The 24,162-nt window shown below is 43.3% G+C and overlaps 1 protein-coding gene across 1 annotated transcript in view; it reads left to right on the forward strand.

Moving 5' to 3' along the window:
• IFT43 (intraflagellar transport 43) overlaps window positions 1–24,162 on the forward strand; it is a 102,358-nt gene that overhangs the window by 20,457 nt on the left and 57,739 nt on the right. Inside the window, exon 3 of the mRNA XM_020875779.2 lies at window positions 23,658–23,722. Coding sequence (XP_020731438.2) covers window positions 23,658–23,722 — 65 coding nt within the window. The remainder of the gene's footprint in view (window positions 1–23,657; window positions 23,723–24,162) is intronic.

Raw genomic sequence — 24,162 nt, forward strand, 5'->3', positions numbered from 1 at the left:
CTGGCTTTAACAAAAGAATGATAATATATTTAAGTGGCATCAGAGAGTGGGAGCATGGAAGGAGCAACTGACGCTGCCTGGGACTTAGGACACGTGTCCCGAAGGAGGTGACCTGGGAGGTGGGTGGCAGTAAATGAGGAGAGATTTGCCAGTGAGAGGGAAGGGCAGCAGAAAAAGCTATACTAAGGCCTGTGTCTCTCAGGGGCCTGGTGCTTCCAGAGCACAGCGAACAACTCAGTGTCTTAGGAATGAAGGCCTGGCATTCCAAGTGGAGGAGTTTGGGTTTATTTTGTATGTTGTGGGGATTCCACAAAGATTTTAAAGCAGGAAATGATGTTACTGACTTTGTTTTCTAGGAAGGTGAGTCTGGCAGCTAAGTGGAGGATAGTTTAGAGGGGGAGGGCTTGTTGGCAGGGAGTCTGGTGGGAGGGAGGCATTTGGAGCATCTCTTCCTGAGATGATGAGCCATGAAACAGGCAAGGTTCCCAAACTTCAGGCATTCCCAGACTGTTTTGGTAGTTTTGGGTATTCACATACCACTCGCATGAGTGTTAACAGTTTTCTTTAAATCAGCTCCCTGTTTATATTTAAATACATTTATTTTTGAATGGAAAGTGCAGTTTGTGAAAGCTATATTTTCCCTGATACATATTAAAATACACAAATGGCTGTGTGTCTTGTTGTTGTTTTTTGGCTATGTGGGTCTTCACTGTGGTGCACAGGCTTTCTCTGGCTGCAGCACGGGCTTCCATAGTTGCAGCGTACAGACTGTATAGTCACAGTGCTTGGGCTTAGTTGCCCTCCCAGCATGTTGGATCTTAGTTCCCTGACCAGGGATCGAACCCACGTCCCCTACATTGGAAGGCCGATTCTTCACCACAGGACCACCAGGGAAGTTCCACACGTGGCAATTTTTAAGAGGCACATTTGTGTACCAACCCCAATCGTCTTGCTTACACCATTGGCTTATGTACCCTACTTTGGGAAACAAAAAATTAAAGCCTCTCAGAGAGGTGAATAGACGAGGGCAGTGCTCAGAGACATTTTTCAAGGAAGATGGGTAAGAGGTGGTAACAGATTGGCTGTTGGAGGTAGGAGGGGAAGGCAGGTCTTGTGTGGCCTCCATGTGTAGCTGAGAAGGCTGAATGAGTAATGATGTTTCTGAGACCGAGAATTTAAGAGTCTCAGCAGTAGGGGGAGCAAGAAGAGATGATTATTTTAATTTTGGGCCTGTTGAATGTGAATCGCTTTCAGGATTTTCAAAGAGACCTGTTGAGTAAACAGTTGAAAATTTGGTCTGGAGCTTAAGAGAGAAGGTTGGAAATGAGTGTTAACAGATGTGGGCGTGACCAGCATATATTAATATCATACATTCTGGAGTCTCTAAGAGGAACATATAGACGGAACTTCTGATTCTTTTGTATGGCAGAGAGACCCTCTTTATTTCTAGGTGCAAATGTGTGATTTGAAGCCGAAAAGAGATACAATCAGTTGTGCATTTTAGAAAGAACACACTGACAATAATTGGTCAAGGATGGATCCAGGTTTTATGGGTCTTGAAACTTACACAATTTAGAGACCTTCTTTAAGAAATATAATTGAAAATTATGAATTCAAAATAGACATGAAAGTGAACACTTACTTATAATGAGAAAAGAATTCACAGCCAAGTTAGTAGGTCTTGGAGTGTATAGATTTGAGAAAGGAGAGACTGGAAGAAGGGAGCCCAGGTAGGACCCATCTGAGAGAAGGCAGAGTTTGAGCTTCTGAAGCCTTTATTTGTGTGGTTGTGCAAATCTCTCCAACACCCCTCAGCAGAGTATTGACACAGTGAAGGCAGAGGGTTGGCTTGATCCAGGTTTGGGGCAGTTCTAGGGGACATGGAGGCCATGAACACCATCAGGACCAGGGAAGTGAACTGGGTTGATAGGGAAGGAAGAGAAACCAAGAAGGAGGTTCCTAGATCCGGAGGAAAGGAGAAGACTAGATATTTCAGATTGGAGCGGTTCCAGATGATAACGAATTTGGGAAAGTAGCAAGGTCATTGGCGTTTAAAGGGTCCAGGAACTATGAAGCCAAGTATTAGATGGATAGTTCATGGGAAGGTTGACTTTACATGTGAACATTAGTGGGACTGGTTGTAGCCCAGGAATGCTCACATTTTTGGTCAATGTGCGCTCAGGCAATTATTAATGACAGGAATGAAGAAGGGAAGAGAAGTGATGTAGTTGAACAATATGAGTTTCAAAGGAAATGTTCCATAGTAATTTGAAAGAGCAATGGTCTAGAGGAACTTTAGGGAGTGAGATAGGAGGGTTATCTTGGGACCCTAATTTGTAGGGTTTTGACGAATGAGCTGGCCCTACCTGAAAGAGCTGCAGGAGAAATGAAGTCTATGGGGGAAAGTCAGGATTTAAGAGAGGCAAGGAGATGGGAAGGGTGGGCTGTGAATATAGACTGTCTAATCAGCTTGGGAACCAAAGGATTATGGTCAGAAAGCCTCATTGAAATCATTAGCTAGGCCAGATTTCTTCTCATTATGTAGCATGTCAATAATTACTGAAAAGGAGCAGGATAGTCATAAAATATTCTTTTAATAATGATACTTTACAGGAAAAGGGTTCTGCCTAATGTTGAATGTCGCTGGCGATAGACTGAAACATTTCTGGTCACATGCCTTTACCCAGTGTAATAGTGAATTATGTCACTGTGTTTGGCCGATTGCTTTTATATTCCATTTTAATCTCTCCATTGCCTGTTTAGGTATAGCTTTTTGAACTATTTTTTTTAGTGGTTGCTCTAGGGATTAGACTATGCATCGTTATCACTGGCTAGATAGTATTGTATCACTTCACATGAAATGCGAGACCCTTGTGAGAGAATAAATCCATTTGTCCCCTTTTATTCTCTGTACTAGTAATGTCATACTTTAAAAAAATTGCGTACTTTATAAACCCCACAATACAATTGCCATTTCACTTTGAACAGTTGCCACTTAGAGAAATTAAGAAAAAAAGGTAGTCTTTTATATTCACCCATATGGACTTCCCAGGTGGCACTAGCAGTAAAGAATCCGAGACGCATTCCCTGGGTTGAGACACATTCCCTGGGTCAAGAAGATCCCCTGGAGGAGGAAATGACACCTCACTCCAGTATTCTTGCCTGGAAAATTCCATGGACAGAGGAACCTGGCAGGCCATATAATCTCTGGGGCTGCAAAGAGCTGGACATGACTGAGCACCAAATAAATGCTTACCTTTATAATTGTTCTTCATTTCCTTCTGTAGATGCAGATTTCCATCTAAGTGTTGATACGACCAAAACCTTGCCTTTCTCTGCCCACCAAAGCTGAATAAAAAAAAGAGACAGAGATTGGAGGAAATAGAGAGATGGCTTTAATCCACAGCTGGTGGAGGGGAGAACACTGCAGGCTAGTGCATCAAGAACTGTGCCCCCACCCTAGGGGAACTGAGAGACTTTATAGATAGGGCTCACAGTCTGGGGTAAAGGATAAGAAACAAAGTCGTAAGAACCTAACATTCTTCTTCTTGCATTGCTTTAGCACAGTCATAGCTGGCGTCAGGTTGCCTGGTAATTGGGTCTGGCAGTCCCGGTAGCCAGGTAATTGGGTCCATTTGTCTCCAGTTTATTGCACTGCAGCCTCCTTTCTGAAATGCAAAGAGCTACAAGGGGTGGTCTGAAGAGAATTGGATGAACGCACAGGATGTAATTAGCATAGAGTTAAAGGGTGCAGGGTGTACCTTACCTAGTGTCAGGTAGTTTTGAAGTAAACAAATTTAGTTACAAGCTATAGATTAGAGATAGTTAAAGTAAAAATTAGGAGTGATCAGGCCTATTCGGTGTTCTTTTTATCTTTGTTCTCAGGAAAGGGAAAGAAAAGAAAGAAAAACTCATTCCTCTTTTTCCCTTTTCACTGCAACAGTGTCATTTCTGTTTAGCCTGAAGAACTTCTCTTAGTACAGGTTTGCCAAGAACAACTTCTCTATTTGCTCTACTAAAAATATTTTTATCTTACCCTCATTTTTGAAAGATCTTTTCTATCAGTACAGAATTCTGAATTGAGAATTTTTTTTCCTTTCAACACTAAATGTTGTCATTCCTTTGCCTTTATTGTTTCTGATGATTATGCTCCATTATGTAAGTCTTTTTCTCCTCCCTCTGATTGCATTAAAGACTTTCTTTTTATCTTTGGATTCCAGTAGTTTGACTATGATGTGCCTAGGCAGTTGGCTTTGTATTTATTCTGCTTGGAATTTGCTGCAGTTTGTAGATTTAGTAAATCAGTATGTCTCACCAGGTTGGAGAATTTTAGACCATTACTATTTCCAATATCTTTTCTGCCCCACTTTCTCTCTCCTTGCTGGGACTCCAGTTGCCAGTTTGTTAAACTGCTTGCTATTGTCCCATAGGTTTGTCCTGTGTTTTTTGTCCCTGAAGCATGACTCATTTTTCTCTTTCCTTTATCTTTTTGTTCTTCAAATTGGGTATTTTCTGTCGATCTGTCTTCAAGTTCACTGATTATTTCTTCTGCTGTCTCCGATTTGAACTTTTCATTTCAGATACTGAACTTTTAAATTCCAAATTTCCATATTTTTTTTCCCCATAGCTTCTGTTTCTTTCTTAGATTTCCCATTTGTTCATTCATTATAACCATCTTTTAAATCCTTGAACATATTTATTATCATAGCTCTTTTAAAACCCTTGTCTGTTAATTCCAGTATCTGAGTCATCTTGGGACCAGTTTTTATTGTTTTTACTTTTGACTACAGGTCATGTTTTCATGTTTCTTCACATGTCAAGTAGTTTTTGTTGGTATGCAGGATGTCGTGGATAATAAAGCTTAGAAACTCTGGGTTGTGTTATCTTTCTTTGGAAAGTTTTGAATTTTGTTTGAGCAGGCAGTTTAATTATTTGCAGATCACCTTGAATTTATGAAGACTGGTTTTAGGCTTTGCTCAGTCAGGTTAGGTCTATTTTGGTTTTGGCCTTAGTCCCAGAGCAAATACCATAGACCCAGGACATAGACTTTACTCCTAAGGGGTGGTTTTTCTGGAATTTCAGTGGAAAACCCGAGGTGTGTACCAAGTACCTTTAACTTGAAACTTGTATTCCAATCTCTGTCTTGTCTACAGGCTGCAGTAGCTGAAATCTTATTCATTTTTTTTAAAGCTCTACTGCAATTTCTTTTCACCGAGTTTCTGGGAGTCTTCTCCATGGATGTGTAGTTCAGGTATTGACTAAAGGATTTTAGGGGAGTTCATATGCAGATTTGGGGTTCCCTCCTTCCCAGGATTTCTCCTGTCTATTTTCAGTGACTCTGACAGCCCCAAATTTGTCCTCAAACCAATAAAACTACAGCTTTCTGTTTGAATTCTAGCTGCTCAGTCACTGCCCAGACTGGAGAGTGCACTTTCAAAGGGAAAGTCCATTGAAATGTGGATTTTTTTTTTTTAAAACCCAGTGCAGTTCTTGTCTTTCAAGGGTCAGATCCCCTCCAGTTTCCCCTACAGGTTTTGTTTGCCCTCCAGTACCTTCAAATAGTTGTTTCATATATTTTGTCCAGAGTTTATATTTGATATCTATGTGAAGGTTAGTTGAACACAAACTGCTTCTGCATTATTGGATCCAGAAGCTGCAAATTGCTTTGAGATTGCTTCAGAATACACTGTGTTGGTTTTTGAGTGATGCTGTTGGCAAGAAAAGAATGAGAGTGGTTGTTGCAGAAACAGATGTGTCTGTTTTCTCTTGAGATACCTGACATGGGCATTCAGGTATGTTAGCTGTTGGGACAGGAAGTGTTCTGATATCAGTGGTGAATTGGTAGTGACGATCAGAAACATGGGTAGAAAAGAGGGCCAGAGACCTGGGATTCCGTCACCCGGATGTAAGCGCTTATCCTTGCATGTGCTGTACTGAGCACTCTGAAAAGTCAGTGTGGAAGGGACTCTGGAGTTGTAGATCCAGAGAACAAGGAGATGTTTGTCTGAGGGGAGAGAGCCAGGCAAGGAAATAAATAGGTGAGGGAGATTAAAAGCTACTGACTTCCAGCTGCAAAATACATGAGTCGTGGGGATGAAATGTACAGCATGAGGAGTATAGTCAATAACCATAAGACCTTTGTATGATGACGGATGGTAACTAAACTCGTGATGATTGTTTTGAAATGTGTACAAATATCGAATCACTATGTTGTATAACAGGAACTCACATAGGTCAGTTTATACTTCAAAAAACAAACTCTTGGAAATGGAGATCAGATTTGTGATTACCAGAGGTGGGAGTGGGAGAGGGAGTTGGAAAAAGGCAATCAAAAGGTACAAACTTCCAGTTATAAGATAAATAAGTACTAGGGATTTAACATGAAAAGTGCAAGTGAAAGTTGCTCAGTCATGTCTGACTCTTTGCGACCCCATGGACTATACAGTCTATGGAATTCTCTAGGCCAGAATACTGAAGTGGGTAGCCTTTCCCTTCTCCAGGGGATCTTCCCAACCCAGGGATCGAACCCAGGTCTCCCACATTGCAGGGGGATTCTTTACCAGCTGAGCCACCAGGGAAGCCCAAGAATACTGGAGTGGGGAGCCCATCCCTTCTCCAGGGGATCTTCCCGACCCAGGAATCGAACTGGGGTCTGCTTAATTGCAGGTGGATTCTTTACCAACTGAGCTATCAGGTAGAACATGATAAATAAAATGAACAGTGCTATATGTTATATATGAAAGTTGTTAAGCAAGTAAATCCTAAGAGCTGTCATCACAAGAGAAAAATTTCTGTTTCTTTAATTCTGTATCTGTATGAGATGACAGGTATTCATTAAACTTGCAGTGATAATCACTCCATGATATATGAAAATCAGATCATTATTCTGTACACCTTCAACTTATATGGTGCTGTACGTCAATTAAATCTCAATAAAACTGGAAGGAAAAAAAAGGAAGGCCTCTAGAGTTGGAGGGGTTGGCAGGATGCTATGTCAAGGGCAGGGGTTCTTCATGTAAAGCCTCAAGCCAAGTAGGAAGATTTATGGGGTAAGTGAACCCAGGCCATGCCTTTCGCGTCAGGCCACTGTCATTCTGGGAGCAGTTGAACAGATGGCTTTCAGCCCTTCTTGTGTGAGAAAGAGTGGGAAGGGAGCCTGAGAAGTCACGCTTGGGCTTGGCCTGAAAAGCTGAAGGAGAGAGAGAGTATAGTACTCCTTAACACTGGTCCATAGGAGGACTTTTTCTTCCCCCCAAAATGAGCAAACCAAGAGCAGTGTAGCACGTTTTTCATAAACTGAATTTATTCAGCTTAAAGGACCATTATTTATTGTGGTTTATGTCCTTCCTAATTTGGGCAACTTGAAAAGATCCCTTCTTTAATGAAATAATGGTGAAAGGAAATTGTGTGTGTGTGTGTGTGTGTGTGTGTGTGTGTGTGTTTTAAGATTCTTAACAAAATTAAAAACTGTAAACTCAGTGAAGTCTCTTAGTCATGTCCACCTCTTTGCGACCCCATGGACTGTAGCTCCTCCATCCATGGGATTTTCAGGCAAGAATACTGGAGTGGGCTGCCATCTCCTTCTCCAAGGGATCTTCCCAACCCAGGGATCAAACCCCGGGTCTCCTGCATTGCAGACAGGCGCTTTACCATCTGAGCCACCAGATACCCAAACAAAACTTTGTTTGAAATATTGGCTGTCCATGAAATCTAAAAGTTTAGGAAACACCATCCTAGAAGGTTACAACAACTTTTTAGGATTGCTGGAGTCACTTGCCATGTTGTGGCGGTGGAGGTTATAGGGCTAATTTGCCAGCCATGACCTTGCGCTCACCCAGAGCATCTTCTCACCTCAGGGGACCACAGCAGGATAAAGAACTGTGAGACGAGGCCTGTGATTGATGTCTGTGGTCTCAAGGTACTAAACAGAGTGGGGGATGCAGATGGGCATTCCTCTCTGCCTCTCACAGTGTGAGGAATATTCCCGACTACTCCGGCATACCCTACCATAAGAAGATCCAAGCCTCATATCTCAGTGCACATCCTCAAACTGCCCGCTTCTGATGACTCACAGGTTAACACTTGCTCCTCGCTCCCCCCAACTTCTTTTCCATCATCGCCCTTGAGGGGTCATGAGAGATCAGGTTTCCTAAAGCAGCAAGGTTACCATTTCCTCCTCTGCTCTCCACTTGCTCCAGGTCATCCCAGTGTGGATTTCGTTGAGGGAGCAAGTCTGGACACTGCTTATCCAAAGTCACAGGTGCTGGGAGGGGTCGCTTCCTGGAGGGCTGGGCACTTCCACCCACAACACTGTGCATCCTTCCAGTTACATCCATGCCGGATGGGTTTTAACAAGCTGACAGGCGTTAAGAAAATGACACAAACATACAGGTCTTGATTTATGATGAAAGTTAAAAGGAATGTTTATTCTGGCTGAACAGAAGAAAGTCTGGGGGAAACAAGGGTGTTTCTTGACAAGTGTATGGAAGGCGCAGACCTGAGAAAGCTGATTTTGAATGACCGGAAGGGGTATAATTGAGATTAAGAGGATGCCACCCAAATTAGGAACATCCAGGATGAATTTCAAGAACGATTTGTGGGCTGAAATCTGTCGTCTTTGGATCAGCCTCTCCGACAAATGGCTGGCGGCCCTGTCTCATGAGTCATTTGAAGTGGGCAGTTTGATGACTGTATTGAGATATGGGATTTGGGCCTTTTTATGATAGGGCGTGTGGGAATATTGGGGAAAGAATGACACCGCAAGGGTCATTGCCAGACACTGTGGTTATCTGAACATCGCGCGGATCTCCCGGTGCACAGAGGACCTGGGGCTTCCTCCTCTCGGTTCAGGCAACTTGAAAGCATTTCTCTCTGTTCAGGGAAGGTGGACTAAAGTAAGAGTTGGACCCCTGGCATGAGCTTGTGCAAGGCAGTCCCAAATAAGAGACGCTACTGTGTTTACCTCCCCCAGGGTTCCCGTTGTCTCAACCCTGGGCATTAATGAAGTGTTTGTTTGTTTGTTTGTTTCAAAGGCTGCATGTGTGCTGTCGTGTCTGACTCTTTGTGACCCCAGGGACTGTAGCCTGCCAGGCTCCAGTGTCCATAGGATTCTCCAGGCAAGGATACTGGAGTGGGTTGCCATTTCCTCCTCCAGGGGATCTTCCCAACATAGGGATTGAAGCCGTGTCTCCTGCACTGCAGGCAGATTCTTTACCATCTGAGCCACCGGGGAAGCCCCCAAAGATTGCATTTCATTGCTTTTCTTTTTTTCTGATAAATAATATAGCAGCTGCTTACTAAGTATCTGCTTTGTGCCCAAGGTTGTCTCCCGTGTTTACAGCGGGTCCATAAAAGAGCACAGACCACTTTCATTCTGTGCAGAGGAAAAAGAGATTTAGTGAAGGTATGACTAGCCCAAGGCTTACATAGCTAGAAAGAGGTGATTCTAGAGTCTGAGCCAGGAGCATCCCTCCTTTCCCTCTTTTTTCTCTCCTCCTTCCCCTCCCCCTTAAACTAACCCTTTCACACTATAACTTTGCCTCTGTATTTCTCTCTGGCAAACTCCTGTCCTCCACCTAGTCACTCGTTCTTCAAAGGTACTGCACTGTTGGGGAGCTTCCCAGGTGGTGCTAGTGGTAAAGAACCCTCCTGCCAATGCAGGTTGATGTAAGACAATGCTGGTTCGATCCCTGGGTTGGAAGGATCCCCTGGAGAAGGGAATGGCAATCCACTCTAGTATTCTTGCCTAGAGAATCCCATAGACTGAGGAGCCTGGCGGGCTACAGTTCATAGGATCGCACAGAGTCAGACACAACTGAAGCGACTTAGCAGGCACGGCACTGGACTGTTGGTATGTGGAGGATATCTGTGATGTGCAGTAAAGAGACAGCTACTTTCTCGGTACAGAGATTTATATTGAATTCAGCCTTAATCAAGCTGAATTCAAGCTGTTGTTTGGTTTTAATCCTGACTTTATCCTTAACCCTTCCATCAGCTTGCCTCACTAAAGAGGTAAGGGTCAGACCAAGCCTCTCTGTCTTACTGAACATATTTATGTTATCAGTAGGTTCAGATTTGGTTCCAAGATACCCCTCTCCCACTCATGGATATCCGGATCCGAAGACGTTAAGTCCCATAGTCGGCCCTCCGTATCCATGGTTCCTCATCCATGGACTCAAGCAACCACGGATTGTGTTGCTCTGTATTTATTGGAAAAAAAAAATCTGCAAATCAGTAGACCCACACAATTCAGACCAGTATAGTTCAACGGTCAACTGTACTTCATGCCCAGAAGGTATATGAAGGAGATGTTCCTTTTGGTTTAGACTCCCCAGGTCTTACCCTTGTCATTGATCTAGTCTATCTTGTACTTGGGCACTTTGTTACAGACCAGACAGATTCTTTTCTGTAGCCGCTGTGTCCTTTCAAGCCTGTGCTAGCTGGCACAGACTGAGTGTCTAGGAAGTCAGATACCATCTGGTTCAGTGTGAAGCTTTGGTATCAGAAAGCAAATTGGATTTGAACCCTTGCTCCATTTTTTACCACTCAAATTATTTTAGGTGAGTTAATGGTATCTAAGCCTCAGTTTTCCTCGTGAGTAAACTTGTTATGAGGTGATAGACAGTTCAGTGGGTCACAGGGATTCTGCAAAGTAATCGTACTAAAGCTTTGGCCTAGAGTAAACCCTCAGTAGGTGTTGGCCATCATTATAATTATTTGTTGTTATTTTTTATAATTTGTTGTTGTTATTATTGTTATAATTATTTGTTGTCATGTCTGACTCTTTGCGACCCCATGGGCCGTAGCATGCAGGCTTCCCTGTCCTTCACTATATTCTGAGCTTGCTCAAACTCATGTCCATTGAGTCGGTGATGCCATCCAACCATCTCATCCTCTGTTGTCCTCTTCTCCTGCCCTCAGTCTTTCCCAGCATCAGGATCTTTTCCAATGGGTCAACTCTGTGTCAGGTGGCCAAAGTGTTAGAGCTTCAGCTTCAGCATCAGTCCTTCCAATGAGTATTCAGGGTTGATTTCCTTTAGGATCAACTAGTTTGATGTCCTTGCTGTCCAAATCAAATTATAATTGTTAGCTATAGACTAGCGTGTTGTTTCTCATTGCCTCGGTTGTCTCACCACTGGTGAAGTCTTTATGCGTACATGTTCTCATTTCTCTCTGTAACCTTATGTTCTCTGTTTTATGTCCCCTTCCCCTTCATACAAATTCAAATTGACAGTAAACATTTCATGTCATCGTTTACATCTTTTTGCCTAGATACCCTTTCCCCAGATTGAAAAGCAACAATTTCACAGACTCAAAGAATCACAGAATTATAGAACTGGGGGGAATCACCTCTATTATGAATTAAAATCCAGGATCATGATTAGTTAGTGGCAGAGTCAGAAACAGAGCCCAGATTAGAAGCAGTCTAGCCTAGTGTTCTTTCTACCACATTTTTCTTCCTTTGCCCAAATTTCATGTACACATATATACACAATTAAAACGCAGTAGAATGAGGGGTGGGGGCAGGAGGCGCGGGGAGGCACTTTTATTTGCAAACTCATTCTCCTATCACATCTAGCCCTGGCAGGGATCTGATCTGATCTTCTGGGTGTTGAGTGATTTTCTGGCCTTCAGGATGCTGGTGTCAGGAGTTTCCACCTCCAAAGTGGAAAAGGTCTCTGTTCCTGTTTGGCACAGGTCTTCCTTGAGCATCAGATTTACCCGCTTACAACCCTCATACTGGAGCTCTCCTCCCCACCACTCCTGTCTTTTTTCCCTTTTGTTAGCCTAAACTTCATGCATCCAGTTTTTCTTTTTTAGTTTTTACTTTTCGTTAAAATTTGAAACATCTAGAAATGATGTACCATGGAAAACAAACACCCATCACCTAGGTTCAGCTGTTTTCAACATTTTCCCACATTTGCTTAAATGATAATTTTTAAAATACCTAAAAATATGTATTTACATGTTTTACATGTAACTTTTTGCTGAACTATTTGAGAGCCACCATCATGAAATGTCATTTAAATACTTAAGCACACAGCTCTGAGAATAGGGACATTTTCCTTGAAATCCACAACTCCATACCTAACAATTTTAGCAGTTCCCTAATGCTGTCTGTTACCCAGATCTTGTTCATTTCCTCCACTTGTCTCCAAAATAATCTATTACAGCTAATTTTTTTCACACTAGGGTCCAATCAAGAACCACTCCATTAAGTTTCTCTCTCTCTTAAGTCTCTTGTTTTGGAATAGTCTCCTATTGCATCCCCTCTTTTAATGGTGTGGACTTTTTGAAGAGTCGGAGCCCCTTGTTTTCCCTCGTGCTGCATTTTCCCGGTTCTTTCTTCCTTAGTGTCCCTAAACTTCCTCCTGTCTCACCTGACCGACAGTAAGCAGGTTGGAAGTAATCAGACTGGAAGGCTTGCTTGCATTCCCCGTGAAGGCTTGGTGGCACTAGCTTTTCCTGGGGGCACCATGTGCCTCTAGTGCAGTGCAGTGGTCCCCACCGTTCCCAGGCTAAGACTGATCCCTGAGTTAGGATGCCAATAGATGTCTCTTGTTAAGGAACATTTTTCTCCCTCACACCTGGCACACACTTGGGGTGATTCCTTGGCACCAGGAGAATGTACGGTTCCCTGTCAGTCAATCACTTAGTGGCTTTAGCATCTCTTGGCGGTCAGGTTTCTGTCTCATGCTTAAAATAGATCTTGCATGTTGTTAGGTCCGTTACAGCTTGAAAGAGCTACATTTCCTCATAAGGGTTCAGTTATAAGCTCGGATGGCCCATTACCTGCCATGACCTTAAACCCACGAGGGGAAAAACTCAGGCCTGTGGTGAGTTAGTTGTCAGACCCAGTGTGAGGCTCGAGGGAGAAATTGGCAGAGATGAAACCATGGAGGACTTCCCTGGTGGTCCACTGGTTAAGACTTCACCTTCCAGCGCAGGAGGTGTGGGTTTGATCCCTGGTCGGGGAGCTCAGGTCCTACATGCCTCGTGGCCAAAAAACCAAAGCCTGAAACAGAAACCATATTGTAACAAGTTCAATAAAGGCTTTTAAAATGGTCCACATCAAAAAAAAAAAGAGATGGAACGGTGCTTGGTGGACAGATCTGAAGAACACACACTGCTTCTACAGCACATGCACATGTTAATAAGGGTTAGTCTTCCCTCTTATGAAGCACGTAAGCTTTCCCACATCTTTTCTCAGGTTGCCGGAGAAAGGAACGGAGGTTTGTTTCTCGCTAGGGTTGAATGTGGAAGCGATATGGCCCCTGGAAGATGGGAGACGTGAGGTGTGCAGTGGATCCTTACTGAACTGAATGTCTTTTCTGTTGGGAATTCATGCATCCGTTTGGACTGGCTCTTTTGAAATAGGTTGCAGTTGGGCTTTTGGACTGCTTCACACTGTGGGGTTTCTCCAGCACTTCTGAGAGTGTGTGAGAAGTTTCTAAACTCGAAAGGCTCCTTTTTTGGCACTGCAGTGTCTTTTCTGTTTTGGCATCTGAAGAATCTGGGGGAACCATATAAAGATCAGAAACAAGTCTAGCCCTCAAGGCTCCCTGTGACTTGGTAATTCCAGTTAGTTGAATCCTTGCCCATTCGGATGAGACCATATAAAGTGGTCGTTTCCTGAATTTCCTGCTCTCTGCCTCCTTTTTGTTGAAAGCTGGTATTTCAGGACCGCAACTGCTGGTCACGTGCTTCCAACCCTTTACTCGCAGTCATTCCTGCCCCTGTTTATTTTTGGAGAGAGCACATTTTTGCTTCTTTCCAGGAGCTATGCAGGGTCCTGGCCCCTCCGTCCATCAGGCGGCAGCCCCAGCAGGCTGTGCCGCTTTCCCACACTCGAGACATGACTCCAGCTTTTAGGATGCACTGCCTCAGGGCTACCATCACCCACTCCTATTTCTGTCCCTCCTGGTGTTGCACATTTTAAGACTCTTTCTTTTTAAAAACAAAAGCAAAGAAACAAGTTTGGGTAACGTTACCTGGTACTAAATCTGCCAAAATTGGAAGTTGTTTGCCCAGCGGATGTCTTGGGGCTGTGCCTCTGAATTTCAGAAGCAGAGCAATGTGAGGATTAAACCAGGGCTTTTGAATTCTAGGTCTAGGTCCTCTCTTCATTTTTAAGATCCATTTGAGCTCTACTCCCTCTCACCTATCCAGGGTTTTGGTTTTTTTCCTCCCTCTTTCCTAACACAGAGCTAGGAAACAGACTTCTTCCAGAGCCATGCTTCATACAGATTGGTGGTGTCTTCCCAAGTGCCTGGTCGAGGAGGATTGCGGTGTTTGCAGGCCCTGTGGAAAAGGTCACCACTGTCTTAGACTGAGTTTCTAGTTTCAAGGATGGGGCAAGAGTCAATTCCTTTTTCTTTAAATGCCTAGGCCATTGCACAGAGACCTCAGACACACACTATTTGAGAAATAATCAATTACACATTCACGTCTCCTCTTGTCCTGCCCACAAGGTGACCTCCCCTGGTCCGAATGGAGGGCTCTATAATGAAGGGTGACGGTTTCTCAGAGCTCCCTGGGGACTGGGAGGACTGGGCTCTGACCGTGCGCTGGGCCCTGACTGTGTGCTGGGGAGAGCATTCTGGCTTCCAGAGTGTCCCCAGCATCTTCTCTGTTACCGCGGCCGGGAGAACGTAGCAGTGCTGGCAGCTGATTTTAAAAGGAGCAACAGTAGCGTCTCCATCTAGAGTGTGTCCCGTGTTTCAGATCGTCCCAGGGAGAGAGCGTGGGGCTCTTTCTGAAACAGTGCTAACAGGTGTCTGCGTGATATCATCATAGCTTTCAGGGAGAGGAGCCAGGCTTTCAGGGGCTAGACTGTCTGCACAGAAGAACCCACCAGACCTTTTAAATCGTACTGTGAAAAGTCAGTCATCACTTGCATTTTCAAACAGATCGTTTGCACCTGATTTTAAACTACTCCATTGTGATCAAGTCACATCAGCTTTCACTGCAGCCAGCACTGTATATAGTAGCTGCTGAGGACCTCGGCTCCCCACCAGGACGATGATCAGGGAGCAGCATCAGCTACAGCCCGTGTGTTATGTGCTGTCCTGGTAGCATTGCACCTTTTCGGGTTGCTTCTGGATTGCTTTCCCTTTTCATTTCTGCTTATCTTCCCAATCCAGGGCAAGCCCCACTTACTCCATAAAGCTTCTGTCAGCCTCCTTGTCCTTAGCACTGCCCACATTGGTATGATTCCATGTAGCCTTCAGTCCTGTCTTGCAAGCTTATGCATGCTTGTCAGAGCACTGCCTGAACAATGCCCCAGGAAGAGTGTGGCCCAGTAAAAACCACCACAGGTGATGAGAAAACGGCAAAATTCAGTGGAACCGCCCCACAGCTGAGGGCTTCCTCCTCAGCTTCACCTTTGGACCCTGAATGAAGCCTCTCCCTGGAAGGACCCCCCAGTTCCTCCATCCCTGATGCCTACATCCCCCCTCCAGTGTGGCCTTTGTAGTTCCAGATTAAGCCGGATGTCCACCACATAGATTTCACAAAGACCTGATCCACCCTGAGTTCTGCATCTTCCCGGTCTCACTGGACTTGGGTCTCATTTTAGAACAGGGATGACGTCTTCTGCTTTCTCTAATTCACCTGGTGTGTGTAGGGCAGTGCTCAGCTCTCCACAGAAGAGCAAAATTGAATTCTGGGAAGGAGCCTTTATCACTGGATCATGTACCGCTGTGAGATTGGACCATAAAGGAGGCTGAGCACCACAGAATTGATGCTTTTGAACTGCAGTGCTGGAGAAGACTCTTTGAGAGTCCCTTGGACAGCAGGGAGATCAAACCAGTCAGTCTTAAAGGAAATCAACACTGAATATTCACTGGAAGGACTGATGCTGAAGCTGACGCTCTAGTACTCTGGCCACCTGATGGGAAGAGCCAGCTCATTGGAAAAGACCCTCATGCTGGGAAAGTTTGAGGGCAGGAGGAGAAGAGGGCGACAGAGGATGAGATGGTTGGATGGCTTTACCGACTCAATAGACAAGAATTTGAGCAAACTCCAGTAGATAGTGAAGGATGGGGAAGCCTGGTGTGCTGCAGCCCATGGGGTCCCAAAGAGTCAGACATGTCTGAGTGACTAAACTGACTGAGGAGAGGTTAATTACATCTGTCTCATGCAGACAGGGTATCTGTGGGCGGCCATAACAAGACTCATAGTAGGAAGATTTACAAAACAATGTTTTTCTTACCCTTGGACTCAGGGTACTAAATCATGAGCATAGGGATTCCCTTTCAGAAAAGACAACCCCCCACTAAAAACCAAGCCTTACCTTGCAGAGAGCTGAGTTCTGCTTGCCCCTATCTCCCAGCCACTTCAGTGCTGTCTGTCCCAAGTGTGGCCAAGACTATCGGTGGGGAGCAGGGAAGGCCGCTAAACTCTGTCCATTTGGTGTAGAGAAGGTCTTTGTAACTCTTAGTGATCTCAAGGAAAAGCAGCCTACGCAGTTTTTACAGCATTATGTCAGCTTCTGAAGTCTTCAGTTATTAGTGCGCAATAAGGTCTTCTGACTGTGGAGGAGTGACTCTTGGGTGGTGGTCTTTCTGTTTGGAAGTGGCTGTGTTGGCAGCTGACACCATTTCGGAATGGAAAGAAGATGAGAGAAAACGTGTCTGTGTGTGACCTCTGGGCAGAAAGGATTCTCACTCCTCCTCCCAATGGCTGTGACTTTCTGAGGTTTGTGGTTGAAGAGGATAGAGCAGATCATTTTGGGTTTGGGACTCTTGTGAAAGTGAAAGTCACTCAGTTATGTCCGACTCTTTGTGACCCCAAGAACTATACAGTCTGTGGAATTCTCCAGGCCACAATACTATAGTGGGTAGACTTTCCCTTCTCCAGGGGATCTTCCCAACCCAGAGATCGAACCCGGGTCTCCCACATCGCACGCAGATTCTTTACCAGCTGAGTCACCAGGGAAGCCCTGGGAATCTTAGGGAACTTTATTAACCATATGATGGGTTAATCGTCAAAATGACAGCTCAGGCCAGGCTCAGAGGAATCTTGCCCCCACCTCCTTCTCCAGATCGTGTAGTGTATTTTATTACACATGGTCTAACCTTCCCTTTATTGACATTAATGATGCTGCTGCTGCTAACAGTAAAAATCCAGCACTTACTATGTGCCAGGCACTGCTCTGAGTGCTTACCATATAGCCACTCATTTAATCCCTTAATAGGTTAGTGGTTGCTCAAATGAGTGCATCTTGACCTCATTTGATGTCACTTATACCCGTTTTCCCTGCTGCCTAGTCTCTCACAATCCCTCCCCGGTTCGGTCTCTGCTTCTCCTGCCCCCTTGTCACCCACACCCCGTGGCAGAAAACGGAGGCAGGGCCATGACACTCGGGTTGAGGAACCTTGCCGAGGCAGCAGGGTCCCTTCCCTTCTTCTTGAGGGCTCTCGGTGGAAAAGCGCTAGGTAGACCTGGGCCTCTTGACCCTGTGGGCACCTTGGATTTCACATGGGTTCCTCCTGTCCTTCCAACACCCAGATACTGCTGGGGCAGGCAGGGTGCCTGGGGGAGTGAAACGGGCCTAGGGGTTAGACACAGGCACACCAGCGGTCTGCACACTGATGCGGTAAGAAGAGACCCCACTTCCAACCAAGAAATATATGCTCATTCCCATTTTTGTCAAAATAGTGGACACAGCTTTCATTTTCCCACTTCCTGTTGTCATAGGAACCGGAAGGAATTCTGTACTGGAAGAGAAACAGCAGCACGATCGCCATCATCACAGATGTCCACTGGCACTTGATGGGGCAGGAAGGAGACAGGCAGGGTGCATGGGGACTGTGGCAAACTGGAAGGCACATGTCCAGTCACCAGAGGGCGGCTGCTGCTCAGCCCCAGGCCTCTAGAGCTTCCAGTTTTCTGAGAGAAGCTGGAAACTTCTGTTTTGTGCATAAATCTTGCCGTTTTTAAAATGGTACTTTAAATTTAGAAACAGACAAAAGCGACTGTATGGCCAGACCAAACTTGTGGTTCCTAGTTTGTGACCTATAAATTCATTAATGCTCCTTGTCACAAGATGGTCCTACCCTTGGGTAAAGGAAACTGGGATGTTATCTGCAAAAGCATAGGAAAGAAAGCTGTGAGCCAGATTGGTTTAAAACCTCCTGGAGGTGCCTGATATGGTTCAGTTCCGATCTCTTTAATTTTTGCAAGCACAGTAAGAGCTGACCAAGACAGCGTTCCTGATCTCTACATATACACAACTTTGGCTTGTGTCCATTTGATTTTATTCGATTTCCAGCTGGTCCTTACAGTTCCAACACTCAGTACTGTCCGAGCAGCCTAACCTCTGAGCTTCAGTTCCAGATTGCTGGGACCAAGAACTCAACTGGTTCTGACTGGGTCTGACTAGTGCACCCCTAGTTCAATCAGCTGTGTCTAAGGAAAGTGGGGTCTTGGGATGAAAATCTTCTCCATCCAGTCTGGGGACAGGTGAGTGTGGGTGGCAGAGACACCAAAAAAGGATATGTGGACTGGGAATCAATGGTGGGATCTCTTCCTTCATCTTCTGTGGGTTCCCTGCTGAGAACCTTAGCAATAGTTCATTTTCTACTCCTACATTTTACTCATGTCTGAGAGTACAAAACACCATTACCCAAGTTTGTTTTCTCTAAAGTACTGCCTAGGTTTCTCGGGAGCTAAGTCTTTTGGATGCAGGCTTTCCAAGTCTTGGCTTCTCCTCCATCAGGCCTTTCCAGTAGGTTCTTCCTCTCTCCACAGAAAGGCCCGTCTCCAGATGGAGCTCATCCTTGGCAGGCTACTGCAGAAGCAGGAAAGGGAGTGCATCTTGGTGTAAAATAAAAACATCCAGAAGTGAAATGTATTTCAGCACGTTGAAGGAATGTTTTCTTAAAAAGCTGCAAGTTAGTTGCAGTGGTGAATGGGATTGAGTTCTTAATTTCTCTTTCAGTTTTCTCGTTGTTAGTGTATAGGAATGCAAGGAATTTCTGTGTATGAATTTTGTATCCTGCAACTTTACTATATTCATTGATTAGCTCTAGTAATTTTCTGGTGGTATCTTTGTGGTTTTCTTTGTAGAGGATCATGTCATCTGCAAACAGTGAGAGTTTTACTTCTTCTTTTCCAATCTGGATTCCTTTTATTTCTTTTTCTTCTCTGATTGCTGTGGCTAAGACTTCCAAAACTATGTTGAATTGTAGTGGTGAGAGTGGGCACCCTTGTCTTGTTCCTGATTTTAAAGGAACTCTTTCAATTTTTTGCCATGGAGGATAATGTTTGCTGTGGGTTTGTCATATATGGCTTTTATTATGTTGAGGTATGTTCCTATTATCCCTGCTTTCTGGAGAGTTTTTATCATAAATGGGTGCTGAATTTTGTCAAAGGCTTTCTCTGCATCTATTGAGATAATCATATGGTTTTTATCTTTCAGTTAATATGGGGTTTCACATTGATTGATTTGTGAATATTGGAGAATCCTTGCATCCCTGGGATAAAGCCCACTTGGTCATGATATATGATCTTTTTAATATGTTGTTGGATTCTGTTTGCTAGAATTTTGTTGAGGATTTTTACATCTATGTTCATCAGTGATATTGGCCTGTAGTTTTCTTTTTTTGTGTGTGGTGTCTTTGTCTGAATTTGATATGAGTGGTGGTGGCCTCATAGAATGAGTTTGGGAGTTTACCTTTGTCTGCAATTTTCTGGAAAGAGTTTGAGTAGGGTAGGTGTTAGCTCTTCTCTAAATTTTTGGTAGAATTCTCCCGTGAAGCCATCTAGTCCTGGGCCTTTGTTTGTCTGTTGATTACAGCTTCAGTTTCTGTGCTGGATGGGTCTGTTAAGATTTTCTATTTCTTCCTGGTTCAGTTTCAGAAGGTTATCCTCTTCTAAGAATTCATCCATTTCTTCCAAGTTGTCCATTTTATTGGCATATAGTTGCTGATAGTAGTCTCTTACGATCTTTGTATTTCTGTGATGTCTGTTGTGATTTCTCCATTTTCGTTTCTAATTTTATTGATTTGATTCATCTCCCTTTTTTTCTAGATGAGTCGGGCTAATGGTTTGTCTATTTATCTTCTCAAAGAACCAAAACTTTTAGTTTTGTTGATTTTTGCTATAGTCTCCTTCAGTGAAAATAATAAATTACTTAGAAATAAATTTACCTAAAGAAACAAAAGACCTATATATAGAAAACTCTAAAACACTGATGAAAGAAATCAAAGATGACACAATTAGGTGGAGAAATATACCATGTTCATGGATTGGAAGAATCAATATAGTGAAAATGAGTATACTACCCAAAGCAATCTATAGATTCAGTGTGTAATCCCTATCAAGCTACCAATGGTATTTTTCACAGAACTGGAACAAATAATTTCACAATTTGTATGGAAACAGAAAAAAACCTCAAATAGCCAAAACGATCTTGAGAAAAAAGAATGGAGCTGGAGGAATCAACCTGCCTGACTTCAGACTATACTACAAAGCTACAGTCATCAAGACAGTATGGTACTGGCACAAAGACAGAAATACAGATCAATGGAACAAAGTAGAAAGCCCAGAGATAAATCCCACACACCTATGGACACCTTATCTGTGACAAAGGAGGCAAAAATGCACAATGAAGAAAAGACAATCTCTTTAACAAGTGGTGCTGGGAAAACCGGCCAACCACCTGTAAAAGAATGAAACTAGAACACTTTCTAATGTCATACACAAAAAGAAACTCAAACTAGATTAAAGATCTAAATGTAAGACTAGAAACTATAAAACTCTTAGAGGAAAATATAGGCAGAACACGCTCTGACATAAATCACAGCAAGATCCTTTATGACCCACCTCCCAGAGTAATGGAAATAAAAACAAAAATAAATAAATGAGGCCTAATTAAACTTAAAAACTTTCGCATAATGAAAGAAACTCTTAAGCAAGGTAAAAAGGCAGCTATCAGAGTGGGAGAAAATAATAGCAAATGAAACAACTGACAAAGAATTAATCTCCAAAAATATACAAGCAGCTCATGCAGCTCAATACCAGAAAGATAAATGACCAAATCAAAAAATGGGCCAAAGAACTAAACAGACATTTCTCCAAAGAAGACATACAGACAGCTAAAAAACACATGAAAAGATGCTAAACATCACTCGTTATCAGAGAAATGCAAATCAAAACCACAATGAGGTACCATCTCATGCCAGTTAGAGTGGCTGCCATCAAAAAGTCTACAAACAATAAATGCTGGAGAGGGTGTGGAGAAAAGGGAACCTTCTCACACTGTTGGTGGGAGTGCAAACTAGTACAGCCACTATGGAGAAGAGTATAGAGATTCCTTAAAAAACTGGAAACAGAACTGCCATATGACCTAGCAATCCCACTGCTGGGCATACACACCAAGGAAACCAAAAATTAAAGAGACACATGTACCCCAATGTTCATTGCAGCACTGTTTACAATAGCTAGAACATGGAAGCAACCTAGATGTCCACTGGGAGATGAATGGATAAGAAAGCTGTGGTACATATACACAATGGAATATTACTCAGCTATAAAAAAGAATGCATTTGAGTCAGTTCTAATGAGGTGGACAAAACTGGAGCCTATTATATAGAGTGAAGCAAGTTAGAAAGAGAAACACCAATACAGTATATTAATACATATATACGGAATTTAGAAAGACAGTAACAATGACCCTAAATGCAAGACAGTAAAAGAGACTCAGATGTGAAGAACAGACTTTTGGACTATGTGGGAGAAGGTGAGGGTTGTGCAATATGAGATAATAGCATTGAAACATGTATTTTACCATAGGTAAAATAGATGACCAGTGTAAGTTCAATGAATGAAGCAGGACACTCAAAGCTGGTGCTCTGGGATAACCCAGAGGCGTGGGGTGGAGAGGAAGGTGGGAGAGGGGTTCAGGATGGGGGAGACACATGTACACCCGTGACTGATTCATGTCAGTGTATGGCAAAAACCACCACAATATTGTAAAGTAATTAGCCTCAAATTAAAATAATTAATTTTTTTTTTTTTAAAAAGGAGCAAGTTAGGTTTTAAGCAACATATTGAGAGGATATTGCAGTGATTTTAGCCCCAGAGACTACAGGCCACATACTTCCTGCAAAATTTGGCCCACTGCTTGTTTCTGGAGAAGGAAATGGCAGCCCACTCTAGTGTTTTGCTGGGAAAGTCCCATGGACAGAGGAGCCTGGCAGGCTACAGTCCTTGGGGTCTCAAAGGGTCAGACCCAACTGAGTGACTGAGCACACACGCACGCTTGTTTTTATAAAGTTTTATTGGAACACATTACACCCAGGTGTTTAATTCTTGTCTGTGGCTGTTTATTGCCCTGCATTATCAGGGATGAGTAGATACAACAGAACCTTTGCAACCCACAAAATCAAAAATATTTCCCACCTAGCCCTTTTAGAAAAAGTTTGTCAACCTCTATTTAGTCCACTTATCTAAGAATCTCCTCAGACTGAGAGCAATAGTTATGATTATGTGAGGTTCTTGGAAAAAGAAAGTTGATAACTCAGCAGTCGTAGATGAGTCCTGGGTAATTCAAAATAGGAAAAACTTTTGCTCTTTTGTCCAATGTATTTCAGTAGACTCGTCAATTCCCACCTTGGTATTTTTAGTTGAAATGGTTAGACAAGAATTCCTGGACTTGGGTTTCTGGATGTATCTATTGCAAGTGAATGCTTCTTGCCCATATAACTTAAGTAGATTTTTAACCCACCGATTGAGTTTGTATCTTTGAAGCAAGCCTGTCTCTTATACTTCTATTACTTTTCTGTTTATAAAAGTGGTTTAAGTGGTATAAGTAAAAAAAAAAAAAAAAAAAAAAAGAATTAGAAAATGTACACATAGAGAAGAAAAAAGAAAAACTGCCTTAATTCTATCACTGGATTCCCTCTCAATCATGTATGATGATATATATGTGATTTTCTTTCACAAAGTCAGAAGCATATACCTACTGTTTTGCAATATGTTTCAAAAAGTTAACATTTGTAACATATAACATTTATGTCATTGACTCATATCATTAAGTATTCTTTTTTAACGGTTTCTCATTATTGTTTAGTATTTTCACATGTGTATTTCAAGATTTACTTAATTCCTTATGGAAGTCCATTTTGATTGTTTCTGAGGGCTTCCCTGGTGGCTCAGATGGTAAAGAATCTGCCGACAATGCAGATTCTTTGGTCAGGAAGATCCCTGGGTCGGGAAGATCTCTTGGAGAAGGAAATAGCAACCTACTCCAGTATTCTTGCCTGGAGAATCCCACGGACAGAGGTACCTGGTAGGCATGGGGTCGGAAAGAGCCAGACACGACTGAGCGACTAACCCTCTTGATTGTTTCTAGTTGTTTGCTATATTAAAAAAATGACATTACATTTCTCTCTGATTATTTCCTTGGGATAAATTCCTGGAGTTAGAATTGTTGGCTCAGAAAGTGTGAGCATTTCTAGGGCTTTCAGTTGACGATGCCAGACTGCTCTCCTGGTATGAAAGGTATGAAAGCACCCAGGTTTCATAGTATTGTATTTTTATTCAGAAGCTTTTGGTAGGTTGAAGGTCAGTTTAGGTGACCTTAACTTTAGCCCCAGTTTGCTGGAACGCTAATGCTAAGTGACTGTTTCATTGGCTTCTGTCCCTTGCAGGTTCCTCCTCCCAAGCCACCCCGCCAGCAAGGAGGCTGGACAGACGACTCGGTGAAGGTTTCCAAGTGAGTGCCAGCAGCTCAGGGTTGTGGGGTGGAACAGGGCACATTGCAGTCCTGTATTCTTCTGTTTTTTTAATAACAGCTCTGTTGAGATGTAATTCACATACCTGACAATTCACCCATTGGAAATGTACAGTTGAGTCATTCTTAGCATGTTCAGAGTTGTACTGTCATCACCACAATCACTTTTAGGCCGTATTTATTACCATCCCTTCTTACCCCATACCCATTATCAGTCACTGCCCTTTTCCCTCCAAGCTCCCCTGCCCTAGACAATGACCAACCTGTTTTCTGACTCTCTGATTTGCCATTTTTGGACATTTTGTGTAAATGGAATCATATGCCATAAGTCTACTGCATACCGGCGAGTTCCTTTCTGAGAGCTTGTTCAGAAGTCCATCGGAGTTAGCCTCGGTATGCACCTAACACAGTCAGCTGTATGG

The sequence above is a fragment of the Odocoileus virginianus genome, chromosome 6 (assembly GCF_023699985.2).
Source record: "Odocoileus virginianus isolate 20LAN1187 ecotype Illinois chromosome 6, Ovbor_1.2, whole genome shotgun sequence".
Taxonomy (NCBI): domain Eukaryota; kingdom Metazoa; phylum Chordata; class Mammalia; order Artiodactyla; family Cervidae; genus Odocoileus; species Odocoileus virginianus.